Source organism: Microtus oregoni, unplaced genomic scaffold (genome assembly GCF_018167655.1).
Source record: "Microtus oregoni isolate MIOR12 unplaced genomic scaffold, Mior012 000166F_ref0000362, whole genome shotgun sequence".
Classification (NCBI taxonomy): Eukaryota; Metazoa; Chordata; class Mammalia; order Rodentia; family Cricetidae; genus Microtus; species Microtus oregoni.
This window is the reverse complement of record NW_024544821.1, coordinates 839,719-857,988: the sequence shown is the minus strand read 5'-3', so window position 1 is coordinate 857,988 and position 18,270 is coordinate 839,719. Positions and strand designations below refer to the sequence as shown.

The following is an 18,270-nucleotide window of genomic DNA, read 5'->3' as shown; positions in this document are numbered from 1 at the left end:
ACAGAAAGCTCACAGACACATCTGTTCTACTCCAGAACATACACCTCTAAACCCGAGCTGGAAATAAAGATTCACGCTCGGCCTGCCTGGACTTTGGACAAGATGCACACAGTTTTTGAGTTACCCATTTGCATATAGTTGTTAATGTTATTAAAGTTTTCCTTAAGTACTTAGAAGGAATCTTGAGTCCCTTGTTTTCTCTCTCATTCAAGTCTTAGACCCAGAAGCCTGTCCAGGAGGGAGGTTTGCCCCAGCCCCTGGAGCTGTGGCACGTGCCAGAGCCACAGAGCCGTGGACTCTCTGTGCTGTGAACTCACAACTCAGTCCCACTGTGCAAACTTTCAGGAAAATGAAAAAGGGCTTGCTTTAATGATTGTCACCACAGCTGTGTGGTGTCTCTCAAAGGGAACAGGATCTTTGCAAAGAGGCAGCCTTAGGTTTGGGATTGGCTCCCTGCAGCAAATTCTCCCCTTTAGGGCTGGCTTAGGTTTGAGTACTGCGATCGCATGGCCTCTAGAGTCTGAGAGAGTGATGGCTAGGAGTGGAGCCCTTGGCAATGCACGTGCAATTGCACATGATGGGCTGTTGATGAACAGATGGGATTAGATGTTCCTCTTGCCACGATTTCAGTGCCTGATGTGAGGACAAACGTGCAAACTGCTGCCAGGCAGGACTCCTTTCCGAGCCGGGCCTCTGTGCACTTCGGGAGGTAGCAGGTAGTTGGAGAACAGCAGAACTGCCATTCCAGCTCAGCTTCACGTTCCATCCCATGGGGGACAAGGACCTTTGATGTAACTTGCAGGGCGGCTCAGCCAGGGAAGAGCACTACAGTCTTGGGCTGTGTGTAGCATCTTCAGACCTCTGTGCAGTCTTGGTTTCAGCATGTCTTAGCCTTAGCCTTGGGCGAACTTTATGACTTCATTTCTCCACTAACAGATTTCATGTGCTTTGCTATAAACCTCAGAGTATTGTAGATACTAAGTCAGATACATTGTGACTTGGTGTTCCCAGCCTCTCACATGCCCACACCATCTCTATTCTAGCACTTTCTAGGAATATGTGATAGTCAAAGTTGCTCTGGTCTCCTAGCAACTTTCTTCAAGGGCAGACTCAAGCATTAGTGTTATATCTCTGATTTCAGCCCAGTTCTGATGCTCTAGGATTTGAGCAATTTGGATAAATCAAGCAGAGGAATCAGTGTCCAAACAGAAAAACAAAAGTTCTGTCAGGGCGTGCTGTTGGAATCAGTGCCTGTGTAATTAGAACCATACAGTGTTTGCACTATGGATTCAGTGCAGAGCATGACATGAAGGAGGCTATTTAGCCTAAGACAGTCATCAAGGGTATTGGAAGCTAGCAGACTTGGCTTCCATCCGTATGAAGAAGATGCCATTGCTGAGCCACTGGCTGAATGCCGGCTTAGCTCCTGTGGACAGCCCGTGTTGAAGCATTACACAGGCTGTTTATTTAGAGTCCCCTGTCCTTTCTATTGTTTTAAATGTATTGTGTTTTATTTATGTGTGTGTGTGTGCGTGCGTGTATGAGTGTATGTGCATATGGATGTGTAGACGCCCACAGAGGATGGAAGGCATGTTGGATCTCTTGGAGCTGAAGTTATAGGTATTTGTGAGCTGCCTGATGTGGGTACTGGGATCTGAACTCTGTCCTCATGATCGAGAAGCAAGTATTCTTAATTGCTGAACCATTTCTCCAGCCCTTATTTCCTTCCTTGCTAGCCCCCTCCAAGGCATTTTCTACTTCCTACATAACTAGCCTAACAGCAGCTGTAACATGAGGGCCTGCTCATTGGGGTTTCTGTCCTGCCCAGTTCCCACAACCACTTAGGTCCCCAAAAAATCACACAGAGAGTCTGCGTTAATGATAAACTGATTGGTCCATTAGCTCAGGCTTTGTATTAGCTCTTACAACTTATACCAGCTCATTATTCTAGTATATGTTAGCCACATATACCTTGGTACCTTTTTCAGTGGGGCAGGTCATATCTTGCTTCTTCCGTGGTCTGAACAGGACTGGGAGAAATGGGCTTCCTCCTTCCCAGCATTCTCCTGTTCTCATCGCCCTGCCTCTACTTCCTGTCTGGTTGACCTGCCTATACTTCCTGCCTGGCCAATCAGCATTTATTTAAAACATGATTGACAGAATATAGACAGTTCTCCCCCGACCAAACAGCCTCAGCACAATCCAGAGGGAGTCTTTTGTCCTGGTGATCTTTGCACGCTGGAAACTTCTGGTGCAGTGTGTCTGTGACAGTTTGCTGTATGTATATGGAAGCATTTTTCCTCTTTGTGCTCCTTTTATCCCGACTTCCACTTGACTTATTTATGGTTGTTAAAAATATTGGAGTTCAAATGCAGGGTTTGATTAAGGATTTTTCATTATCTTCGATTTATGACATGCGCCTATGGTCCTTTCATGGTGTGTGTGTGTGTGTGTGTGTGTGTGTGTGTGTGTGTGATAGTTTAATACTAAAGTAAACTTGCATGAACTTTCTACAAAACCAAAAGTAGAGCCTAAATGTTCACCCACGTGGTAGCATGTGTGTCCCTGTTTCCAACGTCTCTAGTCACTAGAGGAAACCACCATCCTGAACCCTTTATTAATTATTGTTTTGTCTCCCTCCTTTTCCTTCTTTCTTTCTTTCTTTTTTTTTTTGAGGCAGGGCCTCAAACTCATGAGGTTTGTGCCACAGTGTCTTAGACTTTCTATTGCTGTGAAGAGACACCATGACCACAGCAACTCTTATAAATGAAGCCATTTAATTGAGGTGGTGGCTTCCATTTCAGAGGTCTAGTCCATTATCATCAGAACAGGAAGCATGGCAGTATGCAGGTAGACATGGTGCTGGCTACATCTTGAAATGCAGGTCATTGAAGTGGAAAAGACACTTGGTGGTATCTTGAGCAGAGGAAATCTCAGAGCCTGTCTCCACAATGACACACTTCCTCCAACAAGGCCACAGCTCCCTATGAGTTATGGGAGCCAATTACATTCAAAACACCACACACAGCTTCCCAAGGGTTATAATTACAAGCATACACATCCACAGTCAGTTGCTTCTTTGAGATAGTTTTTATTGTATCCATATAATTTCTAAAGAGTAAATGCTTTTATTATGGGTTGCTTTTAATTTTATGCTAATGTACTAATGTACTTCCAAAATTCCACTATTATTCATTTATTCATTGTTGTTCACATAGCCACTTTTGGAGTGACCATGCCATTCTTGCATTACCTGCTTGCCTGTAGCCAGGCAGTTAGGTTAGTCTCGGGACTTTGCTATTGTCAACAGGCTGCCATCTGATGCCATCAAAATTTTTCAAGGCATTCCCTTTTGAGTTCTTAGCTCAGGTATTGTATTGTTATGTTCTAAGTGTGAATTTACTCTAGCAGTGATGCCAAAGTGGCTTCTGAAGTTCTTACAGTGATTTATGCTCCTAATATGCCCTTTCTAATACTTATTGCGACACACTTTAGATCTGGGTAGACTGTGTGTACAGTGCAGCTGCAGACAGTCTGCTGGAACTGCTAATGGCGGTGATTGTAGACACAGTCTGAGCTGTCACTGCCTCCTCTGTGAGTGGCCTGGGGTGTTTTTGTCCATTTTTCTATTGAATTATTGTACTTCTTTTAAAGCTGTAAGAGGATTTGGTATACACTTTGGAAATTTAAGGATATTATGTTCTCTGTTCAATTATGAATCTTTTGATAATAATAATAATATTAATAATGAACACTCCAAAACTCAAAAGCTTTAATCAATAGCAAAAGCTTTCCCCCACGAGGAAGGCCCTCACTGCTCAAGCCTGGCAACCTGAGTCTGATTCCTGAAATCTACATGAAGGTGGAATGAGAAACAATTGCCTAAGGTCGTCCTCTGGCCTAGGAGACGGCAGTCTTGCATTGGCCGTTTCTTTTGCTAAGCTGATACAAAAACTTTCCTTGAAAATTTTAAAAAGGCCTTTCTCCTCCCCAGGGCCAGTTCTGTGACTATTGCAATTCTGAGGATTCCAGGAAGGCACATCCTGCCATCCACGCGATTGATGGATCTGAACGCTGGTGGCAAAGCCCTCCACTCTCTTCAGGCACTCAGTACAACCAAGTCAACCTCACCTTGGATCTGGGTCAGGTGAGTTTTGTCTTTCATTAGAACAATCACTGTTTCTGTGATGATTTCTGACATGACAAAATTATTGTCAAAATAAACTTTAGTTTTAATCCCTTCATTGTTTTCAACCGAGGACATGGGTATTGCTTCCTTTAAAACCCAGATGAGCGTGAGCCAGTGAAGCTCCTCAACCTTGTCTATCAGTGAAGTTTAGAACACAGTGGTGGGGATCAGAGAGATAGCTCAGTTGGTAAAGTGCTTGCTGCGTGAATATGAGGACCTGAGTTCAGGCCCTTAGAATCGATGAAAAGCCAGGACTGGGGGCAGGCTGCAATCCCAGCCCTGGGGAGGTGGGTACTGAAGGACCCGGGGTATGCTGACCAGCTGACCTAGGCAAATCAGAGAGCTCCAGGTTCAGTGAGAGACCCTGCCTCAAAAAACAAGCTGGAGAATGATTGAGGAAGAAGCCCAGTGTTGAGCTCTGGTCTCCACACACGAGAGCACGCGTATGTATACATACACTCACACACACACTACATGCATACACACAAATATATAGCTGTGAATAGTTACATTGCAAGCATATTCTAATAAAGAATAATAATAAGTTATTTTAATTGTGGCATAATGCAAATATCAATGACCATTTTCACACTTTCAGGTACTGCTCAGTGGCATTAATACCTTGACATTGCTGTGCAATCACCATCACCTTCCATAGTCATTACCTCTTTATCTTGTAAAGCTGAAACTCTCCACCTAGGCCCCCTCTCCTGCACTCCACACAGTCATTGTGCTATTTTCTGGGGACTGATCTCTCTAGAAATTGTTAGGAATTTTTCCTAATGCAAGCTCTCTGCCAACACAAAAATCCCAATCAAGCTAAATGACAAGGAGCCGAATTAAAAAACATCCAGGTTTAATGGGATTCCTGCGCTCTCGTGTGGCCCCAGAAAGCCATGAATGCAGCCACCGTGTGTGTGTGGGGGGAGGGCGGGGCGGGGTGGAGACCATGCTACTCTCGGAGTAGCAGTTTCAATAGACTGGGGGAGGGAGTGGTCAAGGTTTGGGCTGACTGCCTTGTCCCTCCTCCCGGGGAAGGGGCCAAGGCTTGGTGGATCACTTTGACATCCCTCCCAGGAGGGGTCAAGGCTTGGTAGGCATAGGGGCAGGGCCTCCAAAGATGGAGGCCAGAGACAGGGACTTACAGGGATGTCACATAAGTAAAATATAATATTTGCCCTTTTGTGGTTCACATTTCCATTAACTTAAGCTTTCAAGCTTTTGCACCCTTGTCAGCATTTCCTCCCTCTTCCGGGCTGGAAGGGCCGCTTTCCATGCTTCTCTACCCAACTTCCTGTGTCCCTTTTGATGGCTACTTGGGCTACTTCCAATCTGGGGCTGTGGTGGATAGTGCCGTCAAATATCTGAGGATGGTAAGTGGGTTTTTATTGCATTCTTCTTCCTGGAGATTCTGATTCACTGGATAATGACTACCATAATCTGGGGCCTTATTTGGCCAACTGGCAACTTGAGGTCTGTCCTTTTGTCTAGGTTATGAAGTTCCCAAGATGGCTGCCCCTGGTGCGTTTAACACACGATCAATCCCCCTGAGCAAGGCAGCATCTTGACTGTCAAAGATGTGACTGCCATATTAGGTGGCATCATGTGACAAGCAAGAGGAACTTTTGTGAATGTGTTTATGGTCTCATAAGCCAGTTGATTTAAATGGGGAGGTTTTCTCTGATGAATGAAGCGCCCAATGGGACTGCCCTTTCTGAGGGGACACGTTTATCCTGTGAGAGACTCTCCCACTGGCCTGAAACACAAATGCTGTCAGGTTGTGAATTTCCCTTAGAGGAAGCTGTGGGCAAGGATCTGAAACTGGGTTCCAGGAGCTGAGGGTGCCCCCAGCCAACAGCCGACAGAGTGGCATCCAGCCTGACAGCTTGATTGCACTTTTGATGTTGGGCAGAGAACTTGGCCAAGCTGAGCCGCACTCTTAGCCAATACTTTGAGATAATAAATGTGTTATTTTAAGACATTAAGCTTTAAGTCTTTTATGCCCAAGTAGAAAATGAATACAACTTATTCTCCCTTTCAGAGAAGGAAGTTCATATTATTCCTTTAAGAATTTATTTATTACCTCTCTGCCATGTGCCGGACACTCCAGCAGGGACCTGGGATATGTCACAGATACTAAATGTATACGTAATAAACTCATGCAGCGTGTTTGACACTGGAACAGGCAATGGAGGGCTGAAGTAGACTAAGGCTGTGGTGAGTATGGGACATTTGTAGCTGCAGCCTTTCTTCAACTGTTCAGAGCAGAGGTTATTGAGAATGGACAGCCGAAGCTTGCCTTGAAGACAAGTCCTGAAGCATGTGGAGGACTTAGTCATCCACATCGATGCCTGCCACCCAGACAAAGTAAACAGTTCTGCAAACCCCCTAAGACAGAGCTTATAGAAAAACCAGGAGTGGGGAGGTGGCAGCAGAGGAAGAGGTCAAAGAAGAACAAACCATAGGGTGACTTGAAAATGAAACAGTCAGTTGGGGGTTTTGAGTCTAGGATGGACGTTTTCTGCTCTGTATCTCAAAGTCATTTCTTTGGGTGTCTGTAGATGGGTATAAGGAGCTGACTGGGAGATGGTTGATGCTGGTAGTAGCCATGGAAGTAAGCGATCAGATGCTAGCTAAACTTAGACAACAAAGCTGCGGTGATTTTATAGTGAATTGAAGTGGAGTTAGAGACAGAGAGGACTCAAGGATGATTCCCTAGACTCCTGAGCACCACTGTTGACAGAAACAGCCATGGGAAGTCCACACATCTGGTGCTCTGGGTCTGGAGGGCTGTCAGTGCTGTGTAGATTGATTTAGTCTTGTCCCATTCTGGCTTCTCACATGCAGCTTCTTGAACCTGTGATTTAGCTTTCCATCAACTTTGGACATTTCAAACCATTGTGTGTATGTGTGTGTGTGTGTGTATTCGTGCTGGTATGAGTGTTCACCACATGGCTACAGGTGTCTGCACAGGTCAGACCCCCTTCCCCTCAGGAGCTGGAAGGCACAGGCTGTTGTGAGCCCCTGGACATGAAAGCTGAGAACCAAACTTGATTCCTCTAGAAGAGTGGCAAGTCCTCTTAAGCGCCGAGTTGCCTCCCCAGCCCCAAACGTTGGCTCTTTCATGAGTGTTTCCCAGTTCCCTGCCGCTATGTTCATCTTTATTTTCCAGTTGATTGGTTTTTCTTTGTTGGATGGGACAATTTGTATTGTTCTGTGTTCAAGCCCACAGTTTATTTTGTATTCTGCCTCTATATGCTCTCAGGCCCACACAGAAGATTCTAACTTTTGCCTCCTGTGCTTTTCAGTGCCCTTTACTTGTTCTTCGTTATGTGCTTTATTTATTCATGGGGCTTTGCGCTTGTTTCAGAGTTCTTACGGTCGTTTACTGCTGCCCTGTGTCGCCGTTGCCATAAAGAATTTCTCATCTTTGTCTCTCTGTCTTTTCAACTGCTGGTTTCCCCTGCTGTGTGGAGTACTTTCTGCTGGATTCTAGATCTTCTGAGCCTTACGGTAGAAGACGTATGGTAGGTTCTATTGAAGTCTTCTCTTAGCATTCCTCTTGGCTGTAGTGTGGGTCCTGCTGCCTCTGTGAGCTGTGGTGTCAGCCGCGGGTCTCAGAGTCTTGCAGTACTGTTCCGATCTGTGTGGTTAACTCAGCACTCAAGTCTCTGGTTTGGTACCACTGTCTATAGGAACAGAATGAATTTCTCTTTATCCTTCTAGTAGAGGTTGATCATTTGGGGGCAGAGGCTGCTTCTTCCAATCCATTGTCTGAGATTGCTGGTGAGAAATTGAGAACATAAAGATGGTATTAAACTATGAAACTGGATGAAAGTCAGAAGAGAAAGGAACCAAGGGCTGAGTCTTGTGAGAAGTCAGAGGAAGAGGAACCAAGGAGATTGGCCTAGGTCAACAACTAATGGAGAATGTGCTGTCCTAGGAGACAAAGTGTGAAAAAAGGAGGAGCTTTGAGTCAACACTGTAAGTGTAACTCAAAGCACAGGCAAAAGATTTGAGTCCAGATGATCAGCAAGTCCACAAAGCAGGTTTAGCATCATTAGTTACTGGAAAATATAAATCAAAACAGCAGAAGGGGCAGGAGAGATGGGAGGGTGCTTACAAGTGCTGTTCCTCCAGAGCGGTTCCCAGTGCCCACGCCAGGCAGCGCACAGCTACCCGCACTCTGGTGCAGGGAATGGAGCCCTTCTCTAGCCTCCATGGGCACCCGTGCTCAGATGTGCATACCTCCTCCCACATGATTACAGATAAAGGAACTCTGAAAACATAACTTCCACTGTAATGAGATGCTGCCTTGTATTGATTTAGATGGTTATAATAAAAGTTTTGATAGTAAGAAGTGTTGATGAGGCTATGAAGAGACTGGAACCCCTGGGCATTGCTGGTAGAAATACAACATGGTGCAGCTGCTTTGGAAACCTTTGGTAATTCCTTACAAAGTTAAACACAGAGTTACCATGTGACTCAGTGGTCTCACTTGTAGTTTGTGCCCAAGAGAAATGAGCACTGCACCCACAGAAACCCCGCTCACCAGCCATCACTCTCACGCTGTACATGACATCACTCGAAGGTGTCCCACCTGACGAAGAGTAAACCAGATGCATCATAGGTGTATCAATGTAAGTAACAACAGTGAGTTGTTATCCAGCAAAAGGAGCTGTAAAATCTTGATGGAGGTTGCATAAGCAAACCTTTTCAACATCATGGTGTATAAGGGAAGCCAGCTAAGAGGCCATGTGTGTTGGGCTCCAGTTTGTGTGAAATGTTAATAGGCAGATCTTGAGAGAGGAAAGATAGCCTGGCACCCACCTGGGCTGGGGCTTCTCGAGGCAGCTGGAGAACAGCTGCTAATAGGCCTAAAATCATTATGTCATTTGTGGATAAAAGCATCATTTAGCAACAGACTTGTGCATAGCGAGCAACATGAATGAGAGGAAGAACCTCAGCTGCTAGTGTGGCTCTGTCAAACGCTGTCAACACTTAGGCCAAAAGAGATGCCAGCGACACTCTACTGCACCTGCTGTTCTTGTTGCTATCATGTGCAGAGTACAGAGCGACTAAGAAACACTGCCAAAAATGAATAAAGATGTTACTGCTCCCTGAAAACCAAAAGATCCTGAGGTTTCTTAGGTCATTTTCAGCTAGGGTGGGCCTAGTTTTAGGGGAGAAGGGCTCTCAGCCTCCTTACTCTTTTGTGATGAGCAGGGTTGCTCCTGACAGTATCTCCCCGGAGATTTGCATATGATTTAATTCACAGAGCTCTGTCATGGGTCAAAGGCTGTAGAATGCGGATTCTGTTATGAATTAGTTTTCTTTTCCAAAGAGCTACCTTGAAGCTTAATTCAAGTCTTATCAGTAATGACCAAAATGTACCTATTGTCACTTTTTTGTGTGTGAGAAAAGGTCTAATTATGTAGTCCAGATAGCCTAGAACTCACAATCCTCTCGCCTTAGCCTCCCAAAGGCTCGGATTATAGGCACACACCACAACAAACCATTATCATGCCACTTTTTTTTTTTTGAGGCACACACTGGGACTTGAAGTCAGGCTTGACCCATGCTGGGCAAATGCTGTACCAGTGGGCTGCTCGCCTAGCCTGTATTATGTCACCTTTTAACCGAGGCTTTCTATAACAGTGTTTCAGCCCACCAAAATGATTCTCACTGAACATAACCATACTGGTTGTACTAACAGCTTTTTAAAGGCTGTTTTAACAGACTTGCTTTGCAGGGCTCCCCTCTGATGTGCCAAAGAGCCCCTGACGAAGACACTAAAATTAAGAAGACACCAACATAGGAACAAGTTAGTAATCTGTTGGTGTCTGACGATATCAGTCATGCCATGCGTGTTCATGAAGGCCGTATGCTCACCCACCACTTGGTTGGCCAGGAGCAGCTTTGTACAAGTCAGCCTGCCCCAGAATGTTCCTGGCATCCTGCTGACCTGCTATGTGACCCTTTACAACACGTGAGCTAGCTATTCCGTGCCTCAGTTCCCTCATTTATAAACCAAGGCACCTACAGGGCTGCCGAGGCTCAATGAGGTAATGGCTTCATTTCCAGACCTCTTTGGAGTAGTGATAATATTTATTTTTTTATAAATATTTGACAACATAAAGTGAATTTCGATGAACACATTATTAAAAAGAAATAGACTCACAACTTTTGTGCCTTTAGAAAGTTACATATGGTATTGTAGAAAAGTTCTCTTTGTTTAAGATCTGGAGAAGTAATATAAATTATAGCAGGCTGAACACATTTCTTTTCTCTTTTATGCTGGAGCAGTATGATACATCCAGAAGCATGTGCAATCATGTACAGTTCCTATTTTATGTCTCATTGATACGATCTATTTTCTTAACCATAAAAATGTCATCAAGAGGCTAGATTTCAACATTAAAAAGTCATATGAATATCTTAGGATTCAGGAAGTGTGAATTTTCATGCATGATTGGGAAATAAAACGGATCACTGACTTGTCCTGGCCAAATCACCTTTTCTTAGCTTGCTGAGAAGTGAGGTTTGACTGTGGAGAACTGAGTCAGTTTGACAGCTTATATTATCAGGAGGGGTAGATTGCTCTGTCTCCTGAACTGGCTGTGATCCATTCTTTCTCCCTACCATGTGTATATGCGTTTTTTAAACAATATTTTAAATTCTTTGGACACTTTCACATATGTATAGAACATATCCTGATCATATCCAACTCATCTCCGCTCCCACTTTCCCTGCCAGTTGGTAATTTTGCACCGTGTTTTTTCTATGTTAGTATCTTCAGATCAAGGGTGGAGAGCAATTTTGCCCGCCCTTACTGGACAGTTCCATGATCTGCTGAAGCCATGGCCTTTCCTCAGGTTCATCTCATTGGGCGTTATTCCTGAGTTTCGGGTTATAAATCCAGCGAGAACATTGCATGTTACGGAAAGCATTATGCCATCTGGCCAGTTTGTTTTTGCATTTCAAGTGAAATGTGGTGTCTGACTGTTGCAAGCAGAGGCTTGGAGACTCGGGGATGTTTGTTTCTTCCGGGTGCCCTGGTGGGCATGCCTGTGGGAGAAAAAAGGAAGTCTTGGTGTCATACACGTGAGCCTCCTGCATGTGAGTCGTACTATGAACTCCTGACACCCCCTTGCCTTCTCTCTTTGGCTGGGGTCTAATGAAATATGGAGAATGCATGTGGGGTTCTCCATGAGGACAGAGAGAAGGTCTAGAGACCACAGGGAGCAGCTGTACCTGTTGTCCGGAAAGTTGCCTCCAGAAAACTTTTAAGGCTTTTCTGTGCCTGTCATGTAATCTGTTCGTACCGAAACTCTGAAGAGAGAACAGATGAAACAAACCCCGGTCCTGCCCTCGGCAGGACTGATAACTGCTTCAGAACTTGGGAGGTGTCCTGGGGAGGTGGCCTGCCCGCCTACAGCAGCTAGCAGGGCAGGGCACCAGTGGAGACAGACATTGAGCCTTGTGGATATGAGGATGCGGTGCCAACCACCGTGCTCACCTGCCTGGCTTTGCCCTGGCCCATCTTGAAAGTCTTATTTGGTTCCTTTCTTTTTACCTCAAGGTTCTTGCCATAGCCCCAAGAGCTTTTTCAGTACCGGGAAAACCAGACACTTAGTGTCCCTAGCAACATCCTTTATCCCACCATGGGTAGAAGTTGATGGGAAAAGTCCCATTTCCCTGCCTCTTCATGGACCATTTTTGAAGGACAATCTATATGACTTAAAATTTGGGACCTTTTACGACATATCAGCTATTGGCTTTTCTCTGTCTCCTAGGTCCCTCTGACTCTCTATTTGTGCTTCTTGAGACCAACCCAGTAATAAACCATCTTTTCCCAAGCCTTTGTCTCATACTTCAGAGAGGACCCAAGCCAATTAGTATAGGGGTGGCCCCTGAGCCTTTCCCAGATGTTCACACAAGACAATGTAACCGCAAAGTTCTTTACAAGACCATGAATGTGGACCCGAAAGGTGGCTCAGTGGATAAGAAGAGTGCTTGCTTTGCAAGAATGAGAACCTGAGCCTCAGAACTAGCATTAAAAATAAAATAAAAGCCATCTAGGCCTGGCGGTATGTGCCTGTGACCCTGGAACTATGGGCGGAGTCAGGCAGGTCCTGGGAAAAGCTGGGTTTGCTAGCCTAGTGAAAATGGTGGGCTTGCACTTCGGTAAAGAACCTTGTCTCAAGGTAAGAAGCTAGAGAGATACAGGAAGCCACCCAGTGTCAAGCACTGGCTTCTGCATGTGAATACCCACAGAGATGTCTAAAAAGTCAAGATTAAGGGGAGTCCCGCACTCTGGCTGAGGAGAGCTAGCGGCAGTGATAGATACTTGGGGCCGGAGAGTCAGTTTTCTTTAAGGCAAGGTCTGCTAGGGCAAGGGTCTGGGGATTAAAGAACACAGAGACATTGTCAGTCTTGAAGCAAGAATGCCAATTTTATTGTGTTCCAGGGCAGCTTATATAGGACTCTCCTTGATTAATGGCCACGCCCTAGCTCTCAGGCTTTTTCAATTGCAAGCCCATCAGAAACCACTTCCTTGTTATCAGGAACTCATGAGGAAGAAACCCTCAGAGCAGCTGTAAGCATAGGAAAACAAGTTGTTTACTCCAGCAGGCAAGGGGTCATAGAAAGTTCAGGGTCTGAGGGTCTGTAGCCCCTAATAGCAAGGCACCTGGTAAGTCAGCTGTGCTCCAAGTAGATGGCCCCAAGCTCAAGAGTGTATGGGCAGCATGAATTATACTTGATCGTTAAAATAAGAGGGCACTAAGTCGGGTGCATAGTGAAGGGAGGGTTGGGGAGAGTGGGAGAAACGATCAAAATCCATAAGAATTAATAATACTATATAAAAAGCAAAAGAAATAGTACTATAATGTTTAAGGAAAACTAGGTCACAGAGTAAATAGTGTATCGTTCTACACTCTGTTTCTGTGAACTCACCACAGGCCACAAGCACCAGACTCAAATTCAGGTCCAACCCACAGAGTGTGGGCTTCATGTGGAGATAACTTCTAAGGTTTGTTGTTGTTGCTGTTCTTTTCAACTTTTGTGAGACTTTGGCAAATGAATCCGAATCATTCTTTGTCACGCACATCAGTTTGGAGTAAGGTGTGAGAGAAAGAAGCCTGGGCAAGTTTCAGAGTCAACCTTGGGCTTGAAGATTTGGGAGATAAAATTGCGTTGGGAGATGTTGTCAATCAGAAGTCTGCCCCAACTAGACCTCTGCATGGATGCAGCGCCATCCTGAAGGCAGGCAGTACCTAGCAAGAAGGGTTTCTTAGAAATTGTGCAGACTGTCTCCAGGGAACTGTGCTGCCTTTGTCTCTTAGTCCCACTCTGAGATGTCCTTCTTTCTCTTAACATCTCGAAAATGTTTAGCCTACAACAGATGTTCTGCTGAGTTTGTATAGAGTGAGCAAAGGGTGTCCCTAGATCAGCTGCCACTTGTCAGAGCCAGAAACCATGGGAGGAAGAGGCTGCTGTGGGCCAAATTTCTGGATGGAACAGGCCTATTTTGCTCCTCAATTAGAGGTCATATGTAACATATTTTAACTATTTTATAGCAATTACAAAATTAGAAAACATGGATTATATTTGGAATAACATGCTATTAATAAATATGCCATGAAGTCAGCCTCAGAGGGGTCGTTCTAACGTGGAGATGAGCAAATACTTCATCCGAGGGCCGGTTTACCAGCACACACAGTGTGCCTTCCACATTTCTCTGGTTCCCCTCCTTAGCCCACTTGTTGGTATTGCTACTTTTGTGGTCCTGGGAAGGTAAGGTAGGACCTCATACATGCTAGCCAAATGCCCCACCACTTACTTCTTACCATTTAGTACCTCCTGGTACCTTCCTCCCAGGCTGACCTCGGACTTTTTAATGTAGCTGAGAATGAGTTGGAACTTCTCTGATCCAGTTGCTCCACCCTGCAAGTGCTGGGGTCACAGGTGAGGTACAGGGATTGAGCCAGAGCTTTGTGTGTGGTAGACAAGTACTCTATCAGAGATCCCCATCCTCTGCCCGTGTCTTCCTTCTTAAGGTCTGTGGAGCCTGGCTTCTCTCCACTTTGCTGTGCTCTCCTGATTCAGCTATTGATAGCTCTTTCACAGTGGGTTCACCAGTCTTACCTGATTTCCAGCTTCTCCTCTCAGCTCACCGTATTGGCTGTAGAACAGAATCCCCAGTGGTTAGATGAGAATCGGCCATCTTTCAAGGGTCGGTCTACCATATTCTCATGGCTTCCAAGGGGACGGGGAGACAGGAGCATGCCAGTCAGGCATGCCTTGATGAGTGTCTTCTAGTCCCTCTCCTCTGGTTTCAGAGTAAAGGCCAGTTTCCTGGCAGGACTTCTGAGCCTGTCAGAGCCTAGTTGCTTACCAACTCCTATTCTCTACCTCCCCTCCCTCTTTCTCCTCCTCCTGTTTTGCTTTTATAGAGATAGTACAGCTCAGGTTAACCACAAACATGCAGTTCCCCTGCCTCAGCTCCTAAATGCTTGCATCATAGGTGTAAGTCACAATGTCTGCCTGCCAACTTCTTGGAGGTGTCTTCTCCTGCAAACTCTATGCCACACAAGTAGAGGCTTAGCCATGTCCTCAAGTACTCTGTGTTGTTTCTCGTCTCTGAGCCATTTTCTGGTACAGTTCATGGTTCTCAGAATACCCTCCCTTTCTGCCTGGTCTGTCTGCCTTCTTCCCAAGATAACCCAGTGTCACTGCTCAGCACTGTCCCTGGCTGCTGCCCTCCATTCAGTGCTGTTATAAAGGTCATGTGAACTCTGAGCTTAAGGCCAGGGTGGTGTGGGAGTCCCCTCTGTATGCTGTGAATACCATTGGTTAATAAAGAACTGCTTTGGACCTATAGCAGGGCAGAACTTATCTAGGCAGAGAAAACTAAACTGAATGCTGGGAGAAAGGAGGTGGAGTCAGAAGGAAAGCCATTGAGCCAGAGGCAGACACACTGAAACCTTGCTGGTAGGCCACGAGCCTTGGGGTAAAATATGAAGATGAGTTAATTCTAGGTGTAAGGACTAGCTAGCAATATGCTTAAGTAATTGGCCAAGCAGTGATTTAATTAATACAGTTTCTGTTGGTTATTTCTGGAGTCTCGGCAGCTGGGAAACAAACAAGCGGCTTTCTTTACAACAAATTGGCATACCAACATGGGGCTGACTAAATCCACATAAAACCCGAGAGGGCTTGAAAAGGAATTCTAGACACTAAAAAATAAAGTTTAGCCTCATTCTCTTCCCCGGATGGACTCTGCTTCCTGGCCACATGCTGTAGCTCCTTTAAGAGAGGTCTTCCTGATTCAGTGGTAGTAGCAAAAAACAAAACAAAACAAAACAAAACAAAAACAAAAACAAAACAAAAAGTGCAGTTTCAAGACGGCAGTACAAACTGCTCTGGCTCTTTCAGGAGGCCGAACACTTGAATGGCGTTTGTGGGCCCCGGTGCTTTGTGGGCCCACTCGGGGGTCAGGAGGAAAGTCAGGGCTCCCCGCCTGGGCAGGTCTACCAGACATGCCCAGGTGGGAGAGCATGGTGGATCCCTGCCACCTTACACAGAGATGTTTCCAGGCCATACAGTGCACTGCATAGAAGATTTAGCTATCACTCAGATCAAAGGGTTTATGTGCTGCATGCTTCTTCTCAGAGGTAAAGTGGTGAGCATGGCTCCTACCTGGCGGTCCCAGAGTTGATGGTAATGGTACATCCACCATTTTGAAAAGCAGAGAGAGGCAGAGCCAGCACCCAGGGTGATGTGGGAGTGTCATATATCACTGAGACCAAGCTGCTTACCATTTTAAAAGCTCTCTAGGACAAAACAGGATTACAGATACACGATAGAACACATTCAGACATAAAAGACCTCTAAAAGAGACACAGTGTGTTAAAAAAATGTACAAAGGCTTGGAAGAGAGAAGAGAAAGAGTAAAGAGACAGTAAATGTATATAAAAGAGTACAGACAGTCATAGATTAAAGGAATAAAGATAATCAAATAAATATTAAAAAGTAATAGAGTAAAAACAAATAAGCCACATAAAGATGGAGTATTTATAGATAGTCTGGATTATGTATATTGTTGTGTTTTCTTTGAATTTTTTGACTGTGAGGGAGCTAAGTAACCAGCATATATACTTTAAAGGTATCTTGTCTTCAGAATTTGGGTCTAAGGATGTGTTGCTTTGGAAAAGAGGTTCTGCTTTTGTTTCCACAGAAGATGAGGACCCGTGGATTTCTTCTAGACTAATGTGGTTTGATGGACCTGAAAGGTCACTGTAAACACCCCAAAAAATATTTCATCCAATAGACAGCAGGAAGTAGTTTGGAGAGTACTATACCCATATTCCCAAATATTGTTTATAGATGTTTCTTTACATTTAAAGGGGATATGCTGTAGAGATTTGTATGGATCTTGGTCTATTCATACAAATTTCACATTAGTTTTGTTATATGTATGTTTTTTTATCATGTTGTGTTTGTGTAGCTCATTTAAAAATGTAATGTATAATTAAGAAATATAGATTAATAGATAGTCATGTATAACAGTCAAGCTGTAGTCATGTTAGTTAGGTTTACTATATGTACAGAGATATATTTCAGATGGATAGAGATTCTTCAAATCTTTCAAAGACCTTCAAAATATGTCATTTAAATAACTTAGGGTTCTGTTGACATGAGACACATCTGTTACTGGCAGCACCAATTACTTCAAGAGGGAGATGGTTATCAAAGAGGCTCCTTAATGGAGTCTGCTAGCCATTTGGGCAAGAAACTGCTCTTGCCTGGACTGCTTGATGCTATGGTCTATGAACTGGACATGCAGAACCCACAGAGAAATGACTGCTGAACTTGCTTAAAGGTGAGATAATCCTTTAGGGTTTCTGTTTCATGAAAGAGTCTGCTAGACATTCTGCAGGCCACAGAAGAAAGTGTCTGAAAACTGCAAATATATATATGGAACTGTCTTTGAAATTTCCTGATCCATGGAAAAGTTTGCTGGATACTATGGGCCTGTAGGCTGAAGATTGGATGCCCCAATGACACAGAAGAACTTTGGGTGACTGTCCAGGTAGCAAGATGTCTCTGTCAATTCTAGAGTTCTGAAAGTTATTTACAATGTACTTCCTGCTTACTTAGGGAACATTATATCCTTCTGGAGTCTTTGATGGAGTTGAATAGATATGGTTATAGTTTTCTTTAGTTATGATAAAAGATAAAGTATATGTAAGTATTGTAACTGTAATTCTTACTTGATACTTGTTTTGTTATATGTAATTTTACTATGTTAAAGTTAAAAAGTTCCTTATTATTTAAACTAAAAAGGGGAGGTGATGTGGAAGTCCCTTCTGTATGCTATTAATACCATTGGTATAGAAGGAGTTATGGGCCGCTTCCCGCCACCAGGCTCCCGCACGTCTAGCTTTACCCAAAATAATTACACGGAAACTGTACTCACTTAAACACTGCTTGGCCCATTACTTTCAGCCTCTTATTGGCTAATTCTCACATCTTGCTTTAACCCATATTTAGTAATCTGTGTAGCACCACGAGGTGGTGGCTTACCGGGAAAGATCTTAACCTGTGTTCATCTCGGAAAGGAGAGCTATGGCGTGTGACCCACTGCCTTCTTCCTCCCAGCATCCTGTTCTGTCTTCTCTGCCTACCTATGTTCTGACCTATCAGGCCAAGCAGTTTTTTTTTATTAATTAACAAATGAAAGCAACAGATAGATAGAAGACCCACCTACATCACATTGGTTAATAAAGGACTGCTTTGGATTTATAGCAGGGCAGAACTTATCTAGGCAGAGAAAACTAAACTGAATGCTGGGAGAAAGGATGTGGAGTCAGAGGAGAAGCCATGGAGCCAGAGCCAGACACACTGAAACCTTGCTGGTAGGCCACGAGCCTCGTGGTAAAATATAAAATAATGGAGATGGGTTAATTCTAATTGTAAGAGTTAGCTAGCAATATGCGTAAGTAATTGGCCAAGCAGTGATTTAATTAATACAGTTTCTGTGTGGTTATTTCTGGAGTCTGGGGAGCTGGGAAACA

At 44.4% G+C, this 18,270-nt stretch overlaps 1 protein-coding gene across 2 annotated transcripts in view; it reads left to right on the top strand.

The window, feature by feature from the left end:
* Positions 1-18,270, top strand: part of LOC121445218 (laminin subunit alpha-3) — a 221,174-nt gene that overhangs the window by 19,609 nt on the left and 183,295 nt on the right. For both annotated transcript variants that reach the window (XM_041647241.1, XM_041647240.1), the window contains exon 2: positions 3,995-4,147. In XM_041647241.1, the coding sequence (XP_041503175.1) occupies positions 3,995-4,147 (153 nt within the window). The remainder of the gene's footprint in view (positions 1-3,994; positions 4,148-18,270) is intronic.